Source organism: Lissotriton helveticus, chromosome 7 (assembly GCF_964261635.1).
Source record: "Lissotriton helveticus chromosome 7, aLisHel1.1, whole genome shotgun sequence".
In the NCBI taxonomy this organism is placed as follows: domain Eukaryota; kingdom Metazoa; phylum Chordata; class Amphibia; order Caudata; family Salamandridae; genus Lissotriton; species Lissotriton helveticus.
The window spans coordinates 144,000,421-144,027,545 of record NC_136068.1 but is presented as its reverse complement, the minus strand read 5'-3'; the positions used below and the strand labels follow the sequence as shown (position 1 = coordinate 144,027,545).

The window sequence follows — 27,125 nt, the reverse complement described above, 5'->3', positions numbered from 1 at the left end:
AATGAACAGACTACCATTGGTTATCTTTGCCACACTACCAGTTCCTCTGGGCTTCAATGCCGAGACATAAGGGACTGCATCCCAGAGAGATAAGTCAAGTACGTGGTAGGTAAAAACATTTTCGTGTTTATGCGCGCTGATGTGCTTTGAACGCTGCCCCCCCCTCTTTTTCTTTTTTTGCAGGTTACATCGGAATTTCAGCTGAAGTATGGAGAAGACCTAAAACCGCACCGTGTTCCACGTGAGGAAAATAGGCTAGCTCTGTGGGACGGTACATTATATGTAGGAGCTATCTCTGGGAGCGTGAAAAATTGTATGGTATGAATGTGCGCATGGGCCCTGATTTGTACGGTATGAATGCGTATGTGTGACGCACGTCTGGGTCAATAAAAGAATGCTTTTTGTATGATTGAGGCGTTGATCGAACGGTTAATGGGATAAGAAAATTAAGCCCGAACATGGTACCTGCATGTGAAAGACGAATAAAAATATAGCACTTTCCTTACTTAGGAACGACTCTCTCTGGAGCTAGCGAATGGGAGAGTGACCTACACCAGAAACTTGAAGGCTTATTTCAGTACGACGAACCCAACCCCAACCGATATCCCAAATGTACACCCAAAATAATACGCACCAGTGAGTCAATTTATGTGCTGACTAAATAAGAAAAGTTAAGAGTACCCCGGGTTGGGGTTCATCCAAAATCCCCCTCAGCCCAGATATTGGGGATATTGTTATTTTTTACCCCTTCTCCTTCCACCCTCGTAGAAAAGTCAGAATTGTACCATCGCATGTCCGACTGACACCCCTCCTTTACCTCAGCTTGGATCATCATTTGGTAGATGTTGGAAGACCCCACCGTGAGTATAAGCGCGACTGGACTCGTGTCCGACCAATTAAAAAGGAGTAAGTATTTTTGAAGCGAGGTTACCAACAAAAAATTGTCTACTATTAGGAAGGAAGGAGAACAAAGAGCTCGACCCCCAAAATGAATTAAAGGGAATACTGAGAATACGCAACATGCATGACAAAGTCCTTTTGCCCAAAATAGCTCTGTGTTCTGTCGTAGGTTTCCATACTTGATGTATGTACTGTCGCACCCTATCTGGTATTTGTGTGTACGTAAACTATGAATTTATGTTTTCCCTCAGCTTGTGTATTTTTACGTGAAACCGACCCGTACTGTTCTATATGTGTGTGCACTGAATAACCTATTATTATACACGTTTCTCTCTCTCTCTCTCTTTATGTTGTACGTGTACTAATAGCCTATTTGGTGCACACAACGCTCTCTCCCTCTGAGGGCTCCCTTTTGAATAAATGACGACACTGTACCTCGTCGGTACAGGTATAATTGGCTTTAGACACGACAGTGTTTGAACAAATTGACAGAAACAAAACGATCGTATTTTGCCATATTACTACCTCTCCTTTCTGTAAAATGATGGAACTTAATTGGCTGAGAAAGAAAGGACAGGTAAGACGACCAATGTCCCTTAATCTGACCCTTAAAAGGGAACTGTATGTCAGTGGCTTTTGTTTTAGTGCTTTAGTAACACCACCCTCATCATTTGGATTACCACCGCCCATTGCACAAAAGTAGAATGTCCGAAACGTCCCCGTTTTTCCAGAATGGTCCCAGTTCTGTAACCAGCCGTCCCAGAAAATCTTAAAGACTGTAGCTGATGACCTTGTTTTTAAAGATAAATCGTCCAAAAACTGATAAAAGTTAGCCGTTGCTGTCAGAAAAGAAAAAAAAATGCTTAACGTATGTCCTTCCCTGGAAAAGGTAGCTGTAAGCCCATGATAATAAGCACTTCACACTTTTTATGAATTAGCAGACCTTGAAGAAAAATATAGCTCAACAGGATTTGTTTTAGAAAAACACAAGTCTCTACTGGAGGAGCCGGTTTGAATTCGATGAACCATGTAATTGTTGGATATCAGACTTCTTGCCACGCTCGCGAATATAACAGGAATAAACACCAGACAGACATGATGTTTGAAAATAGAAAGATACTTGCAGACCTGCACCACAGCAATGATGCATGAGTTAACAGCATACACGGATGTAAGGATTACTATGCATCCACCCTACCGTGACCAATAAACGTTTCCCCAACTACTTGGGGTTGGGAGAGAAATTAAAGTGTGTAAACATCTTCCCCTGCCAATTCTTTAAGACTTATTTTTTTTGTACTCATTTAAAGATAACGTGCGGTCGTCGGAAGAGAGGGGCCGGACGTGACGCACAGCCTGGCTGCAGATCGGGGAATATCTATGACCTCGACCAAGGTGGAGCCACAAAGCAAAGAGTTGCGGGACAAGGCACCATTCTCAACGTGGAAAGTGAAGGAAAGAAGGGCTGTCCAGAAGCCCCTACATATTGATGAGCCCGTGCCGAAAGTCCCGGACCATTGTGCCCGATTGATGGGCCCACTTGCTTGAAATTTCTGCCCTCCTTGGTCCGTTTCAGACCTGATCCCACTCAACCCTCTTTTCCCTCGGCCTCCCAAAGCACACCCCCATCACCCCTTTTTCCATATGGAGTTTTTGAACTTGACTTAAAGAAGAAACACAGCACAAAAGATAGAATAGGGTTTGTCCCGAAAGAAGAACGGAATACGGGTACCCCGACTAAAGTACCTATGGTAGATTAGTTAGGTAACAGGACAAACAGGACTGTGGTTCGAGAGCAAAGAGTGGCCACACCCTGCAACGCGAAATCTGAATCCGAGCTGGACGCATAGCTCCACCGCCGGTGCTCAACAGTGCCAACGAAAGAAGAAAAACAATGAGAGCCTACCAGTGATGGCTCGCTGTAATAAGACAATGGAAAGACGAACCCTTTTTTTGAACATTGCCACCTCTCGACTGTCCCTTGTATTAAGTTGAATTCCTCTCCCAACCGCTTTGTATTGACTACCACCCAATTGAGCTTTCGAAACCTTACATCGGTCACTTTCAACTGTACATGGATAACTAAGAAGGCGTTAACTCTGTATCTTGATGATTGTAGAACACCAGTTATGCACCTGAACATGCTGTCTAGTTTTGACCCCCATGGAGTCCAGACCTCAAGTGATAATAGCCCTTATCCTGCCAGAACATTTTTGTATGACATCATGTTTGTATTCGAACGAATCTCCTACATCGTCTAATGTAATGTCCCCGCCTCCAAGGTCTAACGTATGACGCAGCTAATGTAATTTTGTATGCACTGTCTCCGCGCCCATCACATTGACTACATATGGTTATGGAACGATCAGAAATTAGGGAGGAGGATTATGTGCCTAGTCGATTCCCCAGAGAGTATGCTAAATCAAGATAGACTAGGACACTTGTAACTACGTTGTGCCAAATAATATAGAGAACCCTCATAAACGTTATGTTTGTTTGGAAATGCGGTTTATTGTATTCTCCGCCCCACATAAACGTTTTGTGGCAAGTATCATTGGGTAATCTATAAAGCGTTATGCCAGCCTCAATCCTGAGGGCTACTCTGGAACAACGTGGCAGTGTCCAGAGATAAGGTATAGAATTCACCACATTGAAGGTTTAACGTTAATAAACAAGCATCACCTATATTAATTTTATTCTGAGACGGTGGTGTTTGTTATTTAAAATCAATTGGGTATACTTTTTGATCATGTTACTCGATCATAGTATATCTCTTAGAACATACACACAGTCAACATGTTTCAGCCCCCTATGGCCCAGCCGGGTCTGTGGGGCTTTCGTCAGGACAAAACAATTTTAAAATGTACTCACACTTTTTGTGTAGTATTTGGACGGTGGTATTTCTTATCCACCTATTTCTTTAATTGTGAGGTTATAAATTACCTGCAAGGAATCAAAAGTCAATTCTCAAGTAGTGATCTATACCTTCATTTTTGTACTGCATATTTTTTCACCAAATAACAATTATCCAGAAATTCTGGGTTCCAAAATGGATAAACAGTTAACGGCGAATTACTTTTACAGAGTTGAAACAGTGAATTTAGGCACATGAAAAAAACAGTGAATTTAGGCACATGAAAAAAAGTGACTGTTAAGATAGGTCTTGTAAAATGACACGAAATGAATAGACATATGTAGGTACACAGTCATTACAAATACCTCGGTCATAAGCGAAGAGTGGCCGCTTCGGGGGTTACAAGACTAATAGTCTCAGGCTGGAGTGGAGACATAGGGAAAAACAAAAGCAGAGAAAACGAACATTTTATCTCACTGCGAGCGTCCAAAGGTCATTTTTCAATCTAAGAAAGAGGTTACCGTTTTCGAGATTACAAGCGTGTAGCACCTTCCATTCAAAGGTCTTACCTGCACAGATACACGTATTCCGCGTCTGGTGCTGGCGCTGCCCCTGGACGCGGAAACGCGTTTGCATCGTCGTTTTGTATTCTCTTCCTTAGTAAACATCAACAGAGGACTCATGAGATACATTCCAAGTAGAGTGTCAACAAAAAATGATCCAGACAGTTCGAGTGTATCATAGGTTCTCTCTTAAATTATCGTTATCATACTTCAGTATTTGCTCGGTGCTTTTGTCAAATATAGAAACGGTAAAATCGAAATTTAACATTTGGTGAACTAAATAGTAGGCATAGAGAATAGACTTATGTAAGATACTTTTAGTCAAGTTTCTTTTAGTTTCTTTTAAGTAGTGGGACATAGATGTTAAGTAATTATTCGGTAATTGTGTATAAAAATCAAAATCCATAATGCAAAATTAATAATAAACAATTTTTTCGGAACCTTAATAATTACTTACGTTCCAGTGATGACATGAGACTCACAGTTTTTAGGTTCTGAAATTTGGTAGATGCTAAGCGAACTGGTGCCATGGGACAACATCGTTCAGCCCAAAGATATGTGTTTTCAGACGATCGACCCACCTCTGTTCTCGTTCATAAAGTACTTTTTCGGCATTTCCTGTTTTGTCCGTCAACATTTCTATGACAGTCCATTTAAGTTCTTCCACAGTATGGCCTGTTTCCACGAAGTGGGTGCAGAGTTTCGTGTTGTTTTTCTTTAATCGTATGTTACTCTTGTGTTCCCCAATTCTTAGTTTTATTTTCCTACACCTCATTCCAATGTACCTACTTCCACATGGACATGTGATCATATAGATCACATGTGACGAGTTACAATTTGTGTGTTGTCTTTGGGTCCACATCAGTGTCTCAGTTAATTGCAAAGTTTTAGTCATAGTTGTTGAGTCACATACTCTGCAGGTACCACATGGATAATGTCCTCTGATAGGTGTCATGTTGATGTTTCTTTCTATATTGCTAGATAGTTCTTTTCTCGGACGAGTGTGGACTAATAAATCTCTCAAATTTCTTGTCCTCCGGTTGGCAAATCTTGGTTTTGGCCATTCCAGATTGCCTGAATTCAAAATGCCCCAATTCTTATTCACTATCTTTTGGATCATATAGGTAGCAGGACAGTATGTCGTAACACATGTTACCAAATTAGGGACAGGTTCCTTTTGGTAAGTTTCAAGTAAAGATAGCCTTGGCTGGTTTTTTGCTCTTTTTTGACATTTTGCTATCGTTGTTTTCTTATAGTCCCGATATAGGAGTTTTTGGCTCAATTCATGTGCTTGTTGGTTATAGTCAGTTTTTTGGCTACAGTTTCTTCTGATTCTTAAGAACTGACTATAGGGCAAATTGTCTCGAAGGGGTTTAGGGTGGAAACTTTTGTATGAGAGCAAGCTATTTTTTGCTGTAGGTTTTGTGTATGTCTTTGTTTCCAATAATCCATTTTTTGCAAATATGGTGAGGTCTAAAAAGTCTATGCTGGTGTCACTTGCTGTAAACGTGAACTTTAGACATCCGTCTATTGTTTTTAGCCATTCAACAAAGAGGTTGAGATCCTTTCCTTTGTTCCAAATCATGAGAACGTCATCTATGTAGCGTTTCCAGTGTAGAATACTGGAAACGAAAGGATTAGTGTCCACAAGGATTTTCTCCGTTTCCAGTTGGCTGACATACAGGCCTGCCACCGAGGGGGCAAATGCACTGCCCATGGAAGTACCATGCTTCTGTAAGTAGATACTGCCATCGAATTCAAAATAATTCTCAGATAGAGCCAACCGGCAACATTCAAGCACAAAGTGGCGAGGTGTTTGATAATTCAAGCATTTGTAGAGTCTCTTGCTGTGGTAAGCTGGTATAAAGTGATTCCACATCTAATCCCACTAGTAACATCGTGTTCACATCAAATGGCATTTCTAAAATCTGATTCAGAAGATCCCTGGTGTCTTTTAAGTACGTGGGAGTATTTTAGACAATTGGTTTCAAAAAATAATCTGCAAATTGGGACAGAGGTTCGAGGACCGAGCCTATCCCCGATACTATCGGTCGTCCAGGGGGAGGTGACTTGTTCTTATGCGTCTTGGGTAGAGAATAAAAGAACGGTGTTTTTGGTTCCTTTATGATCAAGTAGTCTGCCTCTTTTTTTGAAATCCACATATGTGATTCTGCTTCGTAAACCATCATCGCAATCGTGTTTTGGAGCCTTTGTGTGGGATCAATAAGTATCTTGGTGTAGAATTTTTCATCTGACAGAAGGTTCAAACATTGTTGTTTATACCCTTCTTTCCCTAGAACAACAATTCCTCCACCCTTGTCCGCAGGTTTTATAACAATCTTGTCATTCCTTCGTAATGATTCAAGGGCTGTCCGTTCTTTCCTTGTGAGATTCTGGAAAGTCTTACTGGGGTTCAAATGTATTTCTTCTATGCCCTTCATAAGAGCCTGTTCGAAGGTTTGGATCTCAATTGGTATGAGGGCATTAGGAGGATTGAAGGTAGATTTCCTTTTCAGGTTGGTATCTCCATCGGTCGGGCTACATTCTTTATTTGTAAAGTAGGCTTTCAATTTGAGAACCCGACAAAATTCCGGTAGTTCACATTTTATTTTAAAAGTGTCCATGGTCGGAGTCGGTACGTAGCCCAGCCCTTTGTTCAGGACTCTAATTTCATCTTCAGTTAGAGTCTGATCAGTCAAGTTTATAATCAGTGATCGTTCTTGCTCGTTCCCGGTTTTTCCGTTGACATACTGCGAGTTGTTATGTTCCTCTGTTGATCTTTCCAAGTTAGGTTTTTTGGGCGTCCTCTTTGTTGTTGGCCTCTCCCTAAAAAAGGCTGTTGATTTGTATTCTCTGGGCCTGACATTTGGAGGTTCATCATATGTGGCATCTGGGACATATCTTGGTTGAAAGGATTCATCCAAGGTCCATACGGTGGTATAAATGGTTGAAACATGGGGGGAAACTGGTTATTAGTGTACCCTCTCCCTCTAAAGTTGCGTCTTTGCCATCTATTGCCTCCTCTGTTACGGAACTGTCGTGAGTTGTTTCTTCCTCTTCTTGAAGCCTGGTCTTCGGATCCATCTTCCGAGCCATCTGTTGTCGATCTTCCTTCTGAATCATTGTCAGAGTTGTGATCAGGTCGCGTATATTCCTCCTTTGTGTATGGGTGCATTTTCTCCTGGCTGAATTTTTTGAGATCTTTACTGAGTTTTTGAAGTTTACTCTGCATCAAAAATTCTCTAGATTCGTCCATTTCCTTATTGATTTCGTCTAGTCTTTTATTAAAAACCGCCGGCGCTATGCATTTTTTTAATTCATTCTCACATGTCTGTATTTGGACAAGTAGTGCTTCTGATAGTCGCTTGGCAGTTTTGACAATAAGTACTAGGTAGTCTAAAGTACACTTCCAGGATATTGCGGACCAATCTCGTCTAAAAGCTAGATCATGTAGAACAATTCTGGGAGCATTAGTAATCCATAGGCCTCTTGGGGCTGATTTAGATCTTAGATACTCCGTCATAAGTATGCCATGGATGGCTGTTCTTAGTTGGTCCCGTTTTTTCTCGGTTAAACTTTCCCAGTCATCTGTTTGTGCTAGTGCCTGGGTCAAGTCCTGATTCTGTAGTAAAGGTTGTGCCGCCAATATTTCACTTATATCATCCTCTGTGTAACTCAAACCAACACTGTCCTCCATTTCGATTGAATAGTTCCTTATGAGCAACACTAGAAACAGAGGCTCATATAATCTCCCGCAGCTGTGCGCTGCTTTAGTCAAAGAACGATCAGAAATTAGGGAGGAGGATTATGCGCCTAGTCGATTCCCCACCGTCCAAATACTACACAAAAAGTGTGAGTACATTTTAAAATTGTTTTGTCCTGACGAAAGCCCCACAGACCCGGCTGGGCCATAGGGGGCTGAAACATGTTGACTGTGTGTATGTTCTAAGAGATATACTATGATCGAGTAACATGATCAAAAAGTATACCCAATTGATTTTAAATAACAAACACCACCGTCTCAGAATAAAATTAATATAGGTGATGCTTGTTTATTAACGTTAAACCTTCAATGTGGTGAATTCTATACCTCATCTCTGGACACTGCCACGTTGTTCCAGAGTAGCCCTCAGGATTGAGGCTGGCATAACGCTTTATAGATTACCCAATGATACTTGCCACAAAACGTTTATGTGGGGCGGAGAATACAATAAACCGCATTTCCAAACAAACATAACGTTTATGAGGGTTCTCTATATTATTTGGCACAACGTAGTTACAAGTGTCCTAGTCTATCTTGATTTAGCATACATATGGTTATGTACGATTCTGTCTGCATTGATAGCAGAATTATTTCCATCTGCCTGTAATGCATATGGGCTACCAAAGGGAATTGTATAACTAATGTCAGCTTGTACAACCTCCCCTGTGACATGAACAGGAATGAACTAACTTATGATAAAAACTGGGGACTGTGGAAAATGACTAAAATTAGGTATATATATAAGCGGCGTTCATTTATGTTCACCCCCAGCCACTGTTGAAAGTAAAGTGAAAATCGTGAAACAGTGGCCACGCCATCTTGTCCCTTTTAGGCCCCATCATGCACGTAAGCGGCAGCCATTTTGTGTGTCGTGGCCTCTCTGCCCACTGCCAATAGCCTGCGCGTCTCTCCCCCTCACTCCCCGGCCTCGCAAGCATTCCCCCGCGCCCGACAGCCCCCGGTCTCTCCTGCTTGGGCCATAAACGCACCTCTAACGCGACCCTGTCTCCGAGCCACATCCCGTGCTGAACCCCCTCGCTCTTTCATCTCATTCAAAGAACAGACCCTTTTGATAACCTCTTCCTCCCTGCCCGATTGTCCGGCCTGATCCCAGGCCATCACCTAGCCCAACAGATGCAGTTTATTGCCCCCTACAGTAGGACCTCGCCTCACATCAAAGGAGCAGGGATTAATCAATGCTTTCGCACCCCGAAGATCCGACTGATCACACACATCCCCGTTCCCAGCGGAATGTCCAGCTGCGCGATAACCACCACATGCTGAGATTGGGGTGGGAACTCTACTGTAGATATGTGTGGGAACGGGCCTGGACCGGGGATTCCGAGGATGTCTTTTCTGTCCTTCAAAGAAACATTACGGATGCAGTGTATGTAATAAAGTCATAAACCTGTGTATAAGAGGCCAGGCCTCAGAGATGCGGTTAGAGCACCTCGAGAAGATACCCTGTTGTCTGATTTGAAGTGTTCTGCTCCGTCGGAATAAACTCCTGTTTCCTGCCTTCCGTCTCCAGCGCCTGCCTCTTTGTTTGGTAATCTCGAATGGTATGAGAGGCGGCTAACGCCGGGCAAATACTGAAGGGTTCTTGGTCAAATTCGGCCCTACCTTTTCACACTTGCTTATTTTCTGTTAATCCTATAATTGAGAATATCTGAAAATGAAGTACGGTCATAATATGAGAGGTCAAATCAAAATATCTATTATTGATTCTAAAGGTTAATGATAGCAGGCAATTGGTAAATGTTGAACTCATGTTCTAGGACCATTTGAGGTAAAGGTTATATAATATGAACATGAGTGCACATTTTATTTAATCCACCTGACTTTGTACAACGTTGTCTGAGGAATTTTCCATGTCTGTCCTGACATTGTACATTCTTTTATTTATTTATATCTCCATGTCCTTGGAAAAGTACAGAGTGGTTGTTAGAATAATTAGACTTTGTTAATCATTTGTTCTTCTCCGAGGTGGAAAGCCACACTGGTTTTTGTTTTCATTCAATTTGAAATTAGCGATGGTATCTTGAAAATGTACTGTTTTTAACTATTCTTTCTGTATGTATAACTGGAAGGAAATTTTCACTGGATTAGGGAAGGGGAGTGAAGTCTGTAGGTAGACTTGTTTGAAGTATAGTATAAATATGAAAGGAGAATTAGTTGTTCATTACCTTCACGGACAGATTTTTCCTTGTTGGTTTTGCATCCGCTTAAGCGTGAATAAACTGATCTGTTTTACCTCCGACTCCCTGTACTCCTTTGAATTTAAGTGGACAAGAGGTGCGTTCTCCAAAACGCATCTCTGCCCCCACCAGGGCTTTGATGCCAGGAACAAAGAAATAAAATGGGGATGCTTCATGGACAAATACATTTAGAGGGTCCCTGCCCAAATTAGGAATAGGAACACTGAGGCAATGGCCTTAAGTGGCCACTTATCATCAAGGTTTTTAGCTGATCTTGTCTTTTTCGCCTTCAGTGCTTTGAATTGTGTGACCTCATAGGTTGTTTTCCCAGTATGAGTTTGGGCTAAAAAATCCCAGAATTTAAAGTACAGCTAACTAAAAAGCCATGACTGATTGAAATGGTCCCATGTGACATCAAATAACTGATCAAAAAAGTTTCTAGTTCAAACAGAAAAATAAAAAGTTACAACTACTCATGTATCCCAATGGAATCAGGTCCTGCGCAACAGCAAACACTTTGCATGATTAAAGGGTCACCTTATAATTGCTGATGGATTTTCTTTCAAATTAAATTAACCTGGACTAACTCACAAAATAGGTGCTATGTCGAACTTGCTAAAGTAGAACTTGAGATCCAGGTTAATTTGAAATATTCTTGCTTATATTTCCATTCATTTGATCTGGGTAACAGAACTTCTTAAGACTGCCAGGTTTAACAACATAATCTGATCACAGGGGCTGTCCAAAGACTACCTGCATAATTTGAAGCATAGAGATTCATTTGTAAATAATGAATCAACTTTGCAGGTGACGTACAAACTTTCACGATAACAAATGTTTGGGCCCCAGAATTCAAAGTAACACAACAGCTCAAAACAAATCTGTTCCTATTGTTCTAGTAGTCTATGGCGATTCAACCAATACTGAATGAAGGGTCATTATCAGGACAAAAACATGAATGTTGAAGCAAGAGCAATAGTCAACATGTGGGAAATCAAAGATAAACAAATCTATATTAATGTCGGAAATCACATCTCATATTACAAACCTCTTATTGGGATGACATACAAAAAAGCACTTTATTATCATTCTTTTCAAGCATTATACACACTGTTGCACTGCACTATGTTGTTCACTCACTGTGTGATCACTGGAGCCCCAGGAACCTTTTATTACCCTCCCTCAGAAAAATGATATATACAATGAATAAGAAGTCTACGGATGTATGACGTTACAACGCATGCTTTTACCACGCATGCTGTTACAACGCAGTTTTTACAACGCATACCATTACAACGCATAGCGCTTTGGGGTGCTGGATAGTGAATAGCTTAATTTACTATTCCAACTCCAGTCCCCGTGGACACTAGGGAAGGTGTTGGATAGTAAATTAAATCTTTTCCCTATCCTAGAGCGCCCCCAGCGCAATGCGTTGTAATGGTTTTTGTTGTAAAACCTGCGTTGTAATAGCACTGCGTGGTAAAAGTTGCGTTGTAAAGGATGTTTCCGAAGTCTACTGATGGTATTCTCTTCATTCATGGATATCTTGTTTTTTTTAGGTCATTTGCAGACTTGATTACTTACATATTAACCTCTAAATTTAAAATTGTGCATATCGCAAGGAACCTCCTGCCTTTTTGCAGCTTTAATAAGAAACAATAATTTGCAACACAACATGAGAGCTACTGGTTTTGCAAATGTCTTTTAGTCATCTTGTATAGCAGTGTGGCATCTGTTCAGCATAGCTAAAAGTCAGTGGCGTGGCGCAGAGTTATGTAAAGAAGAGTGGTGTAAAGGAGAGTGGCGAGGAATGGATTAGATTTGTATGGAATAGCATATAGTGGAGTGGCATAGAAGGAAGTGGAGTGGTGTAGAGTGGAGTAGAGAAGCGTGGAGTGCCATAGTGTGGAGTGGTGTAGAGTGCAGTGGAGAGGAGTTGTGTAGAGTTTGCATAGAGTGGAGTGCTGAGGAAACACGTAGAGTTAGTGGTGGTGCAGAGTCTAGTGGCGTGGAGTGGCATGGCGTAAAGCTGTGTAGAGTGGCATGGAGTGGCACACAGTGAAGTGGTGTAGAGTAGAGTGGAGGGGCGTGGAGTCAAGTATCGTAGAATGCATACACAGCTAGACAACGCAAGGCACGAGGGAAATGGGAAAGAGAGATGGAGTCTGAATTATCTGACAAACGATGGGAGTACTGCTGTACACAAATGGGACAGATATCTGCCAGTAGCCATCTGTGCATAATTCATTTCAAGTTCCTCCTTAGCACTTATTACACGCCGGTTAAGATGCACAAATTTCATCTAAGAGATGATGAGGATAGATGTGGAACCGAAGGAGCTGCTTTTTTACACCTTGCCTGGGGCTGTGATATCATACCTCACTATTGGCAGCAGGTCTTTACATCAATGACACAAATGATAAAAACATTGCTACTAATGTCCCCATTATTAGCTCTGCGGAGATACACCGCACAGGCGGATGCGGAATATAGGAGATATGTCATGTTGGGGCCTCCTTCTAGCTAAACGTAGGGTAGCCTGCAAATGGGGACAGAGGAGGGCCCCCAAATTGAAGAAATGGCTCCGAGATATGTTCTTCTGGCAGGAACAAACACTGACATATGCGGAGCTGCTCACGGCCACATCGTGGGCGAAGGATATATGGGCCCCACTGAAAATGTATCTACTTAATCCTCCACTGGAAGATTCCCAGGAATATAACATCACGATGAAAAACAATGTTTTGGACACTCAGGGCAACAACTCAGAGGAGATGGGTAACACACTCATGCCTTAGTTCCAGGTGGATATCCAAGACAAAGACAGTACATTTAGCCACACAGAAGTGCATCCAAGATGTAGGTGGGAGAGGTTATGGGGAGAAAGAGACGTATATATTTGTAAGGGAATGGAATTCAAGCCTGTATGAATAATTTGGTTTGATATGTAGGATTGTACTCTCCTAGATAACTACGTAGATTATCCGATGTGTGTACATTACATGTAGTGATCTTAATGCACATTTACCTTTGTTGTACTTCATGTTATATATCAAATAAATAGAATTATGAAGGGAAAAAAAAGTATCGTAGAATGGTAGAGTTGGGGCACTAAGTAACTTAAACAGGAAACCAAACAAAATCAAAGCAAAGGTATGAGGCAGAAACGGGACAAAATGGTGAAAACAACAAAAAATAGGTGTGTCTGCAAGCATTATGAAGGTGTTAATGTGTTGTTAGTATGGCATTAATACCTGTAGCAGCTTAATCAACCCATGTAAAATGTAATTTTATTTTAGTTGTACGAGTAAGCCAAAAGATGCAGGCGAGGATAAACCCTTTTTAAAAATGGACAAGGTAGAATGCAGCATGAGAAATGAAAACAGACTAAATGTTCTGAAAGGCGTACCTTAATAACAGCGCAACCAGGAGCAGACACTAATTAAATTGAAGTAAACACTAACTGATTTTGATGTCTAAGACTGAATGAGTAGATCTCTGTAATCAAAATGTAGGTACTCAATCGGGAATTTATGCGATACTTTATGCATCGAAAGAAAGATATTCTTCATCGACATGTCGCTTCATTAGGGCCAAGAAATATATGTTTCACATCAGCTGTTAAATGCGACTGGAACTGTCAGGATCTAGCTCCATACCGCGCCTACCTGGACTACAACTCCCATGACTTACGGGCCAAGAACTACAGGTACCATGCTCCTTTGCGGTAACAGGATATAGCGGGCGGGACTAGGAATCATTGCTCGTGATTCTGTTTGTTCCGGAGGATTCTTCGTTTCCCGTCACTTTCCAGAACTCCCTGTTCGAGTTGATCCTGAGAACTCTGTGATCCCAGTAAGCCCTCAGATGGGAGAACAGTCGGGGTGTTCGGGGGGTCCGGAGGTGGAGCATTTCTTCTGCATACGGATCCTGCGGAGTGCGATCCTGACAGAATCACGAGCCCAAGAATTTCATTCTGCCTGATCCGTGTGTAGGGGTAATGGCGTCCATGGAGGATGTGTTGCATGCTCTGGTGTTGGTGCAGCAGGAGTTGGCCGCCTCTAAGGCAGAGACAGCTGCCTTAAGGGAGAAGGTGGATAGGTTGGGTGGTAACCCTTTTAATGCTTCGGCCCCGGCCTCCTCTGTACAGGTTACAGTACCACCACCCATCCCTTTGGCTAATCCTGAAAGATTCTCAGGTGACCCACGAAAGGTGCAGGTGTTCTTGACCCAAGTTCTTATGCACTTTTCATGTAAGCCGTCTTCTTTTCCTACGAACCATTCTAGGGTGGCATTCACTATCTCATACCTAGTGGGGGATGCGGTGAATTGGGCAGTGCCCTTAGTAAAACGTGATGATGCTATCCTGTCAGATTGGTCCGCTTTTAGAACAGAATTTGAGAGGGTTTTTGATCGGAGGGCTACGTCTTGTAGTGCAGATCGAGAACTTCTAGAATTACGACAGGGTAAGGGAGAATTGGTTCCTTATTTGACTGCGTTTAACAGGTTGGTGGCAGAAGTGGAGTGGCCAGAGGAGAAAAGGATGTCCCTTTTCTACCTAGGGTTAAAAGAGGAGTTGAAAGACGTGGTGGCTCAGGTGGATCCACAGCCCACCACATATGTGGACATGGTGTATTTGGCGTTAAGATTGGATAGCCGTTTAACAGAGAGAGGGGGTAGTAGAAAACGTTGGGACAAAGGGACTTATAGTTATGAACGAACTCCTCGCAGAAGTCCGGGCGGATCTGAATCTGCTCCTGAGCCTATGGAGATTGGAGCTCTTAGGGCTCCTTTGTCAAGAGAAGAAAGGGAGAGTAGGCGAGTACAGGGCTTATGCATGTACTGTGGGAAGAAGGGGCACTACGTTAGGGAGTGCCCCTCCAAACCCAAGAATTCGGGTAGCTTTAACAGGTTCAAGAAGGTGGCGGTATCTTCCAGTATATCAGATACAGCAGCAAGGGAAGAAAACAAACCCAGGGCTGAAGGGGGACAGGAATGGAAACTCACCTCGCTGTCCTCTGCAGGACCCGAGGAAACTGAGGCGCATCTCGTGGTAGTAATGACTATTGAAAGTGATCATGAGCAACATCAGGTTATGGTGATGTTGGATTCTGGAGCCACAGGCAATTTTATTGACGAGGGCTTAGTAACACGTTTAGAGTTGTCTCGTGTCCCCAGAGAGAACCCTGAAGATGTTTTGGCTTTTGATGGGCAACCGTTAACATCAGGTCAGATAACTGAAAGAACCAGTGAAATAGGTTTGTCTTTGGTATTGCATGGATATGTGCACTCAGAGAATATCATCGCTGCTCCTCAATATGAGGTTATCCTAGGCATGCCTTGGTTGCACAGACACAATCCTGTGGTGGATTGGAAGACAAAGGCTTTTCGTTTTGTACCCAAATATTGTCATGATCATTTAGTACCATGTGTTCCGGCCCATGTTGCGGTGTTAGCAACACTGTTCTTGGCTGCTACCGCGGCAGAAACAAATGTCCAACTACCCAAAGAATATAGGGCTTACAGTGATGTCTCCAGTGAGAGTAAAGCAGAAACCTTACCCCCTCACAGGGAGTATGACTGCCGAATAGATCTGGTGGAGGGGGCTACAATACCGACATGCAGAGTATACGCCTTGTCTGTGCCTGAAACCACCCACTTGAAAGAATACATAGACCACTATGTGCATTTGGGGTTCATCAGGCCTTCCCGCTCTCCAGCGGCATCTCCCCTGTTTTTCATTGCAAAGGCTAATGGAGATTTAAGAGTGTGTGTAGATTACGCGTATTAAATAAAAACACCATACGCAATCGCTACCCTCTTCCCCTCATTTCAGTCTTGCTCGACCAGGTGAGAGAGGCCAAGATTTACACCCGTTTGGACTTACGTGGGGCTTATCACCTGGTCCGGGTAAGAGAGGGAGACGAGTGGAAAACGGCGTTCAAGACAAGATTCGGTCTTTATGAATATTTGGTGATGCCCTTCGGGCTTTGTAATGCTCCGGCAGCATTTCAATTTGTTATAAATGATGTGCTGAAGGAGTATGTGGATCGGTTTGTGGTAATGTACATTGACGATATTTTGATATACTCTCAGGATGTCTCATGTCATACCGCCCAAGTGTGTAGGGTACTGGACAAACTGAAAGAGCATAGGTTGTACGTAAAGTTGAGCAAATGCGAATTTGGGGTGCAAGAAGTGGAGTTCCTGGGAGTTAATCTTGGTCCTCATGGCCTACAGATGTCTGAAAGAAAGGTACAGGCTGTGCAGGATTGGCCAGCCCCAAGAAATGTGAGAGAAGTGCAGAGTTTTTTAGGATTCGCGAATTATTATCGCCGGTTCATACTGCACTTCTCTCAGACAGCAGTTCCCATCACAAGGCTGTTAAGAAAGGGATCACAATTCGTATGGACTTCTGAGGCTGACAAAGCTTTCCAGGCTTTGAAAAGAGCCTTTACCACCGCACCCGTGTTGGCACACCCCGTACTGGAAAGACCCTTCATAGTGGAAGCGGATGCTTCTGACGAAGCCGTTGGGGCGATACTATCCCAGAGAGATTCAGACAATGGCCAGCTCCATCCTGTTGCTTATTTGTCAAAGAAATTGAGCCCTGCTGTGGTCAACTATACTATAGCAGAGAAAGAACTGCTGGCTATCAAAAGAGCATTTCAAGAATGGAGACCTTACCTCTGGGGGTCTAGTCAAGCGGTGACCGTATACACCGCTCATCGGAATCTCCAATACATGACCTCAGCGAGTCATTTAACGCAAAGACAGATGCGGTGGATGCTGTTCTTTTCTGAATATAATTTTGTGGTAACCTTTCGTCCTGGTGTAGAGAACAGGAAAGCAGATGCGCTGTCCAGGCAGGAAATAAGCACAGAGCCGCCTGAGGAAGTCCAGCACTCCATACTCCCTCCTACCAAGGTAGTGTGTGCGGTTCGTGCTGAGAGGTTTTTGGGAGACATTAAGAGTTCAAGGTCTTTGGGATCATGGGAGCGTTGGGCTGCTCAGAAACCAGGCAGGAAGGTGAGACAGGGGTTGCCTTTTCAGGGGGAGAATTTGTTTCTACCTACAGAGGAATTGCGGATGAAAGCCTTTAGCTGGTGTCATGATGTTCCATCAGCAGGACATCCAGGGATTACCAAGACTGTGAGACTGCTTAGAAGACATTTCTGGTGGGAGTCTTAGGTCTTAGATGTTTCCAAATGGGTGGGGAAGTGTGAAACCTGTGCCAGAGCTAAAGGAGAGAACATCAAACGGAAAGGACTATTGATGCCCATGCCCACCCCTGTTCGCCCTTGGCAGAACATAAGTCTGGATTTCATAACAGGCTTACCTTTGGATCAGGGCAATTCAGCAGTGTTGGTGGTTGTAGATAATCTGACAAAGATGGGACATTTTATACCCTGTGTAAACCTCCCTACGGCAGGTCAAACCGCTCAATTGCTGGCTTCGCAAGTCATAAGGTTACATGGCATTCCACGAGTTATAGTATCTGATAGGGGGCCTCAGTTCATCGCTCGCTTTTGGCAAATGTGGTGTAAGGCATTGGGCGTTGAGTCAGCGCTCTCTACCAGCTTCCATCCTCAAACGGATGGACAAACGGAACGCCTAAACCAGACATTGAAGAAATACTTGCGCTGTTACTCTGAGGCAGTGTGGATTTACTATGGATGGCTGAGTTGTCATATAACAATACGTGGCACAGTTCAACAGGTATGTCGCCTTTTAAGGCTAACTTTGGTTATGATGCCAACACTTTGCCGATAGACATCCCCGCTGAGTTGACCAACCAGCCCACGGTGAGAGAACGTGTTATGGCTTTCAGGAAGGTGCATAGGGGGGTTCAAAAACATCTGATGAAAGCGAAGGAGGTGTACAAGAAATGGGAGGACAAACACCGTGTTCAAGGTCCTCTGTTCCAGGTGGGAGACAGGGTGTGGCTCTCAACACGATACATCCGTTTCAAGATGAGGAGTGTCTATCATCCAAGGTTCATTGGTCCTTATCCCATAGTGCGTCAAGTCAATCCTGTGGCGTACAAGTTGAAGTTGCCTGCTTCACTGAGAATCCATCCAGTGTTCCATGTGCAGTTGTTGAAAAAGGCTCTATCCTCACGCAGAATGGCTCCGCCTCCTGTAGAATGCGATGGTGGACTGGAGTACGAGGTGAAGTCTATTCGTGACTCTGAACGCCGTAGGGGGGTGCTTTGGTATTTGGTCTCATGGAAAGGTTATACGGCTGAGGATGACTCTTGGGAGCCTTCACAATGTGCATGCCCCCAGGGCGGTCAGGTCTTTCCATTCGAGGTTTCCCGACAAGCCTGGTCCTAGGAGGCGCCTGGGAGGAGGGCGTACTGTCAGGATCTAGCTCCATACCGCGCCTACCTGGACTACAACTCCCATGACTTACGGGCCAAGAACTACAGGTACCATGCTCCTTTGCGGTAACAGGATATAGCGGGGCGGGACTAGGAATCATTGCTCGTGATTCTGTTTGTTCTGGAGGATTCTTCATTTCCCGTCACTTTCCAGAACTCCCTGTTCGAGTTGATCCTGAGAACTCTGTGATCCCAGTAAGCCCTCAGATGGGAGAACAGTCGGGGTGTTTGGGGGGGGTCCGGAGGTGGAGCATTTCTTCTGCATACGGATCCTGCGGAGTGCGATCCTGAGAGGAACTATCTTTCACAGAACAATAAGTGTGACGGAAAATTAAGTCTTCTTCATATTAATCTGGAATAATACTCATAACACAGTCTGTATTTTGGCTTGCTTCTGGATGGCCAAACGCCATTTTTTGACACCCCCCTCACCCCCTGCATCACCCAGCGTTAGGACATCGTACCAATATTGTGAGAATACAATACATCATACGAGCACTGTAAGCTCTTTTTTCCGTTTGCTGCCTTGGATACAGCAAGACCTTGTTACTCCGTTGTCCAAGTTTCTCCAGGAATAGCACAATCTGCAGCCGCGACTCTGAAGCCACAGCCCTCGCATTGTTTTTCTTTGATTGGTCTCCCCGGGAGCCATATGAGTTAGAGAGCTTGGTTTCTCACCCGACTGTAGTGTTGGGCCTTACGCCCACATGGCGCTTTAATGAGGGACGCAGACACAAGGTAGTGGGTTAGTAAAACTGGCCTCGAGCCTGTGCGCTCGGCCCCTTTATTGACCGGGTCACCTGACTTGTGACGCCGGTGGTGGGTGGGTGTATAGTGTGAGTTACAGGTTGCAGAAAGACTAGAACGTGTCCATCAGGACATTACATTCCTCCCAAACTTTAATAAAAATGAAAGGAACAAAGTCCGAACCTGCAGGAGGAAATAAACACACAATACACTGTTGTCACAATTTTTTTTTTACAAAAGTCTCTTCAGCTGCTTGACGGATGACGACGGTGGAAACTTGCAGCTGGAACTACTAGTTCACATGGGCACGACGTCCTGGTGCTCCGTAGATGTACCCTTCTGGATTTTCAGTCTCGCTCTTGGGGTGACGACAAACAGATGACAAGACGGTAGATTTGATGGATGTTGTGTTTTTTTACCACACAGTCCTGGCTTCTTTAGTGTAGGCAGCGTGGCTTCTCTTTGCAAATGAGGGAGTAGTTGAAAGACATCCTTCTCACTAGGACGCCCCTCTCGCGGGTGTTCCCCTGCCACGAGATATCCCAGAGGCCCTCTTCATCAGGTTTCCACCGGGCCGGGTGTTCTCCGCAGCGTTGCTCCAACTCCACTGTCTGCGTGTGAATGGAGGAGACGATGAGAGTACTACCTCAGAGTCCGTAGCTCCGCCTGGAGGGTGGTTGTTGACTCCTGCCTTTGCGCACAAGTTCCTCTTCTTCCTGGGACGTACAGGGTAGACGGCGATGGGTCCATCTCTCTTGTCGGGACCCTCTGCCACCGGTGTCCCTGAGGCCTTTGCCCCTTGGATATCCACGGGCTGGCGTGGAGTGGTCAGTTCTCCTTCTGCCGGACGTCTGAGCGCTCTCCCCGTCCAGACTTCCGCTCAATCCCAAAGGTGGGTGTTGCCAATGGTCGAGCCTGTTCATTCCTGCAGCCGGCGGGTTGTCAGAGGACTTGTAAGTAGATGCCTGGTTTTTTTCCTGGTGCTACCGATGTTCCCCAGGACATGCATGTCCTTGTACTTGATGTTGTGGCGCGTGTCACGTTCTCTTCTGGTGCGTGTTGGCTCGCCACACCTCTTCACATCTTCCTGGACGTTGTTGTTTCTGGTGGCACCATGCCCTTCGATTCCTTCCTTCTTTTCTTCCTCGCGACGCGGTCCGGTCATCTAGCTGCTCTTGTCCTCCTGACCAGGCTTCTCCGAGCGGCGTGCACTCCAGCCGTTTCCTTCTGGTCTTGTCCCGGCTCTAGGACACTGTCTTCTTTTCACTCTGTGACTGGACCGGTCGCCGCGACCTTCTTCTGTTGATAGTTTTACTTCTGGTTCTTGATGATGTCGAAGTTCGTTGGTCCATTCTCGCGGACCACGTCTTATTTGAACTTCTTGGACCTATTGCCAGTCCACTCTGCCGATCTCTGGCAGTGGTGTTGTTTGGCGCAGGTGCTGATGGCTGAGGTGATGGTGGTTGCCAGCCACGTGGTGACTCGGGATGGCAGGTGTTGGAGACTTGCTGGGAGTGTTGGATGTCCGGAGAGACTTGGCAGCCCTGTGCCTCTACCTTGCTGAGGTAGAGTGTCTGTGGTGGCTTGACACGTAGAGTGTGGGGATCCTCTCTTGCCTGTTGTGGGGCCACTGCCGACTCCATCTTGAGGCGGTGTGAGGGTGGGCACTCAGTGCTGATCTTCACCTGTGGCATCTGCAGACCGGAGCAGGGATGCGATTGACTTAGACTGCCGACGCTCAAGGACGGGTGGTCGCCTGGGGAAGCATTAGGATGAGACGCGGTTGGCGCTTGCTGCGGCTTATGTTCAGTTCATCCATGAGGCTGTATCCAGGGACGCCGGCCCGCCTTGGTCGCTGTCTAGTGTGTCAGGGTGTGCTCTTGGCTGGCTGTGAGTCCTCAGTCTTCTCCCTTTGTTGGCTTGTTCAGCCTACCTGTGCTCATCCGGTCTTCGGGGTGACAGGGCTGTCACTCTTCTTCTTTTCTCCGAGGGCGTTGCGTTTGGACCGCAAGGTGGAGCTGTCATGGCTCCGGCTTCTGCTTTTGCTCTGGCATGCTTGTCTGGACTAGTCACTTTGTGACGTTTTCCTTGCTTGCTGGGCGACGTGACGTTCGGTCTTGTGTCGCTGATTGTTGGAGTGCCTGGTGCTGTGGCGGCTTACCACGTGGGGTGTGCGGCTCCTCTCTTGGGTCGCGGCTGACTCCATCTTGAGGCAGTGTGATGGAGGACACCGTAGGTGGTCCTTGGCCTGCAGCAGGGCTTCTTTGTGGAGAGGTCTCCGGGGTGCTGACTGTACAGTCAGGTGCACAGGCACGGCTTTCTGCGCGCTCCTGGCTTTGCGTGCTCTTTGCGTACTCGGTTCTCTTCTTGGACGCCTTCCTGGCACGTGGGGTGCTTGTGTTCTGGGAGGAAAAGATGACGCGAGGTCGGTGCTGGGTGTGGTTGCGTTGAGTATCCACGGGTGGTGCTGTTCCACACCGGTCTTTCCTCGCGCTGTTGTTGGGGTATTTCCCTTGAGATATTCCCGTCTTGGCTGGTTGTCCACTTTTGCTAGTGGGGTTGTCGTTGCTGTTGCTGCTTGTGTTTCTTGCAGTTCCTTGTGGGGATTTGTCAGTCACTCCCCGTACCTCGTAGAGGTGGCAGGCGGTGCTCTTGCCTCTGTGATGCTGTCTTGTGCTGGCGCAGCTTGGGGCACCTTGGGGCTCCAGTGTGACATTCACCTGGAGAGTCCGTTTCAGCTACGGGGCGTGAGCAGGGAGTCTTCCTGGTGATGGCGGTGCGCACTCTGTGATCTGCTGGCTGCTGTTGCCGATCAGTTAGCGGGACGCTGTGTGGTGTCCTGGTGCAGCTAGTCCATGGGGTACAGTGACACTCCGGTGGTCGCCCGTCTGCAGCCGGTCGCAGTGGGCAGTTAGTGTGCTGGGCCGCCACTTCTGGCAGGGTAGTGGGGCGTTCGGGTGTCTCTTCCAGCCTCTGGTGCGGTTTGCGTTGATGGTCGCGAGGTACAGCTGGCTAGTTGCTCTGGCTAGGCAGTCAGTCCGTCCCTTAGCGCGTGGCATCTGGAGAGCTGCCACGTGGTGCAGTGGTAGTCACGGTGGCTTGCCCAGAGTGCTGCAGGTTTTGGGGTGTTATGGGAGCCGTGTCGGGCTCAGTGCAGTAACTGTCTTGCTACTTGGGATGGAGTTACTGCAGATGCTTTTTTTTCGCTTTGGCACTCACCCAGGCCTCGCAGTGTTCCTGTAGGGCAATTTTAAGCATAGGGCTCGGAGCATCTCAGCCCGGGCGTCGAGGCTAACGGCGGAGAGGAGAAGGTCAGTTACCTGTTTTGGCTTGGTGGAGAGGAGATGGGCAGTTGCCTGTTAGGGTTGGGCCTCTGGCCAGAGATGCTTCCCAATGTTCATTTACAAGCTACCACCTTAAGCCCTCCATCGGCCAACATCCAAACACAATATTAGCAAAGGCACTCTACTCATGCACCACAAATAAACCTCATAGAGATTTCAATGTGTATTGAACCACTACACAACCTCTACAAAACCCCACAAACCATACATATACACAATTCTACCCCCAACTACAACACTATGGCACCGGCATTCTCACACAAAACACAACTCTGTCCTAAACCACTAACAAATCTATACATCACCAACAGAACACAAAGCCACTTGATGTATAACTTTAATGCATCCAGACACACTCCCTATTGAAACAACAAAGCTCTATCTTCTTCTTGCTCCTAACAGATCCCCTTTTATAATGACAAAACCTATACTCAGCCTTCCATCAAACTATCCACCAACACTCGCCGCCTGATTTAACAAATTACACACAACCATACAATCCTTACACGCCACTCCACCAAACACATTACCTATACCAGAGATCAAATCTAAAACAAACTCTTTGTCCATCCCCTCTTACACACCACATACTCCTCTCCAAAACACATCACCACCCCTGTACTATTTAAAAAACACTAACTAGCAGTACTGCACATACAAATCTTTCACACAAAACCACTTTATCAATATCTCCTTTCAATACTCCACAAAAACAAAACACACAAATATCAATATATATTCCTTTACTATGTAATTATGTATCTATATATTATTTAGTCCTATTGAACAAGAAAAAAACTCTCAAAAGCTTTACTCTGTCCTACCATCACCCTACACCTCTATCAATGTAGCCTCTATCTTCACTCTCTCTCTCATTCCAAACTCTTCTACTATGTTCGCCAAAATAACTCTTCCTAGACTCCTCCCTCCTCTACACCCCCTGGCCTACCCCAAACACCAGTGTACTACTATGATCTCCCAAACAACTCAACTAAATTCTCCCTCCTGTCATCTCTCCTTTGACTAATCACAAACCTCATTTTTCTACTCTGATTTGCTTTATCCCTAATCCCTTTCTAGAGGCTCTTCCCTCATCCATCTCTCATTTACTCATCCCAAACCTCAACTTACTACTTTGATCTCTCAATTAACACTTCTGGTTTTCTTCCCTCTTCTATGCCTCCAAAAATAACTCTAATCAATCCAACTAACAGACTTGAATGTCCTCTTTTCAAATTAACGTGTACCTCCCTATTCTAATACTATACTCATATTTCCCTATACTCATCCGCCACTAATCTTTTTCATTTCCGGAATAGCGTGATGCTTGCCTAAAAGCACTTTGACTCCTCGTCAGAGGTAGTGAGCACTAAATAAATACAATTACAATATACTGAGTATATGTTAGGAGCATTATTAAAGATGAATATGAATAGTGCTTCATTTTCACTCACACCTCTTATTCTGTGAAAGATAGTTCCAGTAGAATTGAACAGCTCATGTGAAACTTATAGTTCTTGGCCCTGATGAAAGGACATATTGTCATGAAACACGCGTTGGCAGACAAAGAATACCTTTTGATGCATAAAGTATTGAATAAACTCACGATTAACAAAATTTTGATTACCGAGTTCTACTTATTCATTCTTAGACCTCAAAACCAGTCAGTGTTTACTTTAATTACAAACAGGACTAGAGGGTGTGGTTCTGTAATCTCTTTTGAGGTCGGTGTCAAACCCTTCGAGACAGCCTCTGTTCCCCTCCCCTTTCCCTTCGTAGCAAACTAATTAAATTGACTTAATCCGTGCTTGGTCTGTGCACTACAGAAAGAAAAGAAAGTGACGCCTGCCATGCGCAGGCCAATTAGGAAGCAGCAAAGCAGAGTGACTAAGAAGTCTGGGGAGAGGGGTTGGCCTAACGGCTAAGGCGCTCGACCTCGGACCTGGATCTGGGTTCGAGTCTCGGGAACGACGCCAAAAAACCCCTGTGATTCTGGGCAAATCACTTAATCTCCCCGTGCCTAAAATGAATGCGTGTCCTCATGTAACGTAACTGGTGCTATGTAAAGCGCTCTGATAACTGATTCGGTTCGGTTCTAGTTCGCGCTATATAAAACTCTGCAAAAAAAATAAAAAATCATCAAATGGCAAACAGTGTATCACCTCCAAGTCCTTTATTGTAAACAATACCCCTCACAAGCAAGAACCCATACAAGACATGCGCAGTCGCAATCGAAACCTACAAATTACACATTCAAACAGAAAATTATCATGCCAATGTACTCCAAGTCCACATTCAACAACAGAGCCCTACTTCTGTCATTACTGTTCATAATACAGGGGAAGAAATGTGAACTATTTTTGATGTTGGCCGTCAAATTCTGCTTAGTGTGTACGTTTGGTAGTTGTTTTAATCTTTAAATAAACTCAGCTATGAGCGGAAAGTTTAATTTTGCTAAGTATTATACAAAGAATATAAACCTGTTAATACTTCTTGTTGTGGCATATGTCCATTTTAGAATTCAAACGAGACCATACACATTGATCCTTTATTATGACATCCTGTCCTCAGTTTTTACAGTCTATGACAAGTAAGCTCGCTCCCATATGGTCATAAGCCGAAGCACATGCAGTTCAAGCTGAAGTAAGCGGGAAAACTCACAAATAACGGACAGCGCGCTACTGAAGCGAGGAGGCATGCAAGCAAACTGGGGAAGGTCTTGCCCTAAAGACCCGTCAAAAAATAAATCTACGTGATTTGGCTTATGGTTCTTCTTCATCCTCCTCTCATTCGTCACTATGTTTACCTCAGTCGTCTTACTTTATTGCCTCCCCTATTATCTGAGTGTAGACACTGCGTACCTCCCCTCCAACACAATTAATGCCGTACATAACAAACTCTCGTTACTACGCCCCCCGTTATATCGCCCGTTCTCTCACCAGGCGTACCCTCCCCGCGAGGGGTTGTAGAGGGATCTCGGTTCCTTTGCCATTACAGCCCCGAAGACTACGCCAACACCCGTGAAGTCATCCCGGAGTGAGTGACGCAATGGCCCGCTACCGACAAAGACGTTGCCTGCGTCAGTGTCGTAACGTATGACGTCATCCGCGGTGGCCAATGAAGCAAGGGGAGCTGCTTTGCAGAATTAATTGGTTTGTGTCGCAAAACGAAAAAGCTCAAATCTTATCTGCTGTTTATAAACTATGCAAACTACGTTCTTCCCAGGGACAATCCAACGCCGCACAACAGGACCCAAGGCCTCCCAAAGAAGTGGGCAAGCTACTGAAAGCTCGAGCCTACAAACTGACCTTGGCTCAGCCCGAGTTCGTTTTGGAACCTCGAGCAAATAAAGAGCTGAGTTTTCAGGTGTCTTCAGGCCGACACCTTTACTCTGCCCACGAAGTGGCGTTATGGCTAGAGCTGCCAATTTTGGAACTGTGGAAGAAGGTTCAAGTCTCTCCATCAGCTCAACACCATCCCGTGATTCTGGACAAAAGCTTATTCTACCCGTGGTGCTCATGTAAAGCGCTCCTATATAGTCTGCGCCATATAAAAATGCAAACAAATAGTGAATATAGCTGGTGCCGCCGTAGGGTCCGATATTAAAATGTTTTCAGGTCTGCCAACGAAAGAAGTTCAAAGCCTTTGAAGTGCCCCAAAAGGCGCCAGGTATGGAACGTGCCCAAGTGGATAGACATGGGCAGAGTTCACAAGATCACAGTGCCACATCTGCCAAGGATTTAGATTGCTATGTGTGACATTTTCATAATTTTAGTGTAATTATGAGTGGCATTTCAACGACTAGGAGTGACACTTTCTCGTGGGCAAAATCAAGCGATGAAGACAAGAGAAACATAAATATGAGAAATGACACCCATTTGAGCAATGAGAAACTAAGAAGTTATCTGGTGCAAACCACCAGAAAAATACGCAGCCAGGAAACAAGCATTCTGTGACATTCAAATACTTTGATTCTATATTATATTTGCTGGGTGATAGCATTAAAAAGTGTTTTCTTTAGATTATTAGACTTGGCACAGGATACTCTTTCAGGCACTTTTTTAGTTGAAGTTCTCAGGCGACTAGGATTGAAACAGGTTGCAGATTGAGACCTGTGAGAGTAGAGAAAGAGTGTGTAAACTTGCTAGGGACAGGTAAGGTAAAGTCATTTTTTATTTGTACATGGTTAAACAAAACAAGTAAATCATTGCTAAAATTGCTAAAAATTAATTTTATGCAGTTTTCTAAATTTAACAATTGCTTAAAGTCAGTTTGTATAACTAAAATTGTCAGGGTTCACCCAAATTACCCTCCTCTACCTGGGCAAAGTACTACACAAAGCTGAAGAGAAAACGTCTGGCAAGGAGGAACAA

At 44.7% G+C, this 27,125-nt stretch overlaps 1 protein-coding gene across 7 annotated transcripts in view; it reads right to left on the bottom strand.

Moving 5' to 3' along the window:
- Positions 1–25,817, bottom strand: part of EFCAB8 (EF-hand calcium binding domain 8) — a 1,715,964-nt gene extending 1,690,147 nt beyond the window's left edge. For 6 of the 7 annotated variants that reach the window (XM_078651813.1, XM_078651812.1, XM_078651816.1 and 3 more), the window contains exons 1-2: positions 25,692–25,783; positions 4,324–4,410 (exon numbers count right to left, since the gene is read on the bottom strand). In XM_078651813.1, the coding sequence (XP_078507939.1) occupies positions 4,324–4,410; positions 25,692–25,744 (140 nt within the window). In that variant the 5' untranslated portion in view covers positions 25,745–25,783. Of the gene's footprint in view, positions 1–4,323; positions 4,411–25,691 lie in introns of all 7 variants that reach the window. The other variant, XM_078651814.1, reaches the window with a different exon arrangement.
- Between the last annotated feature and the right edge of the window lie 1,308 nt (positions 25,818–27,125).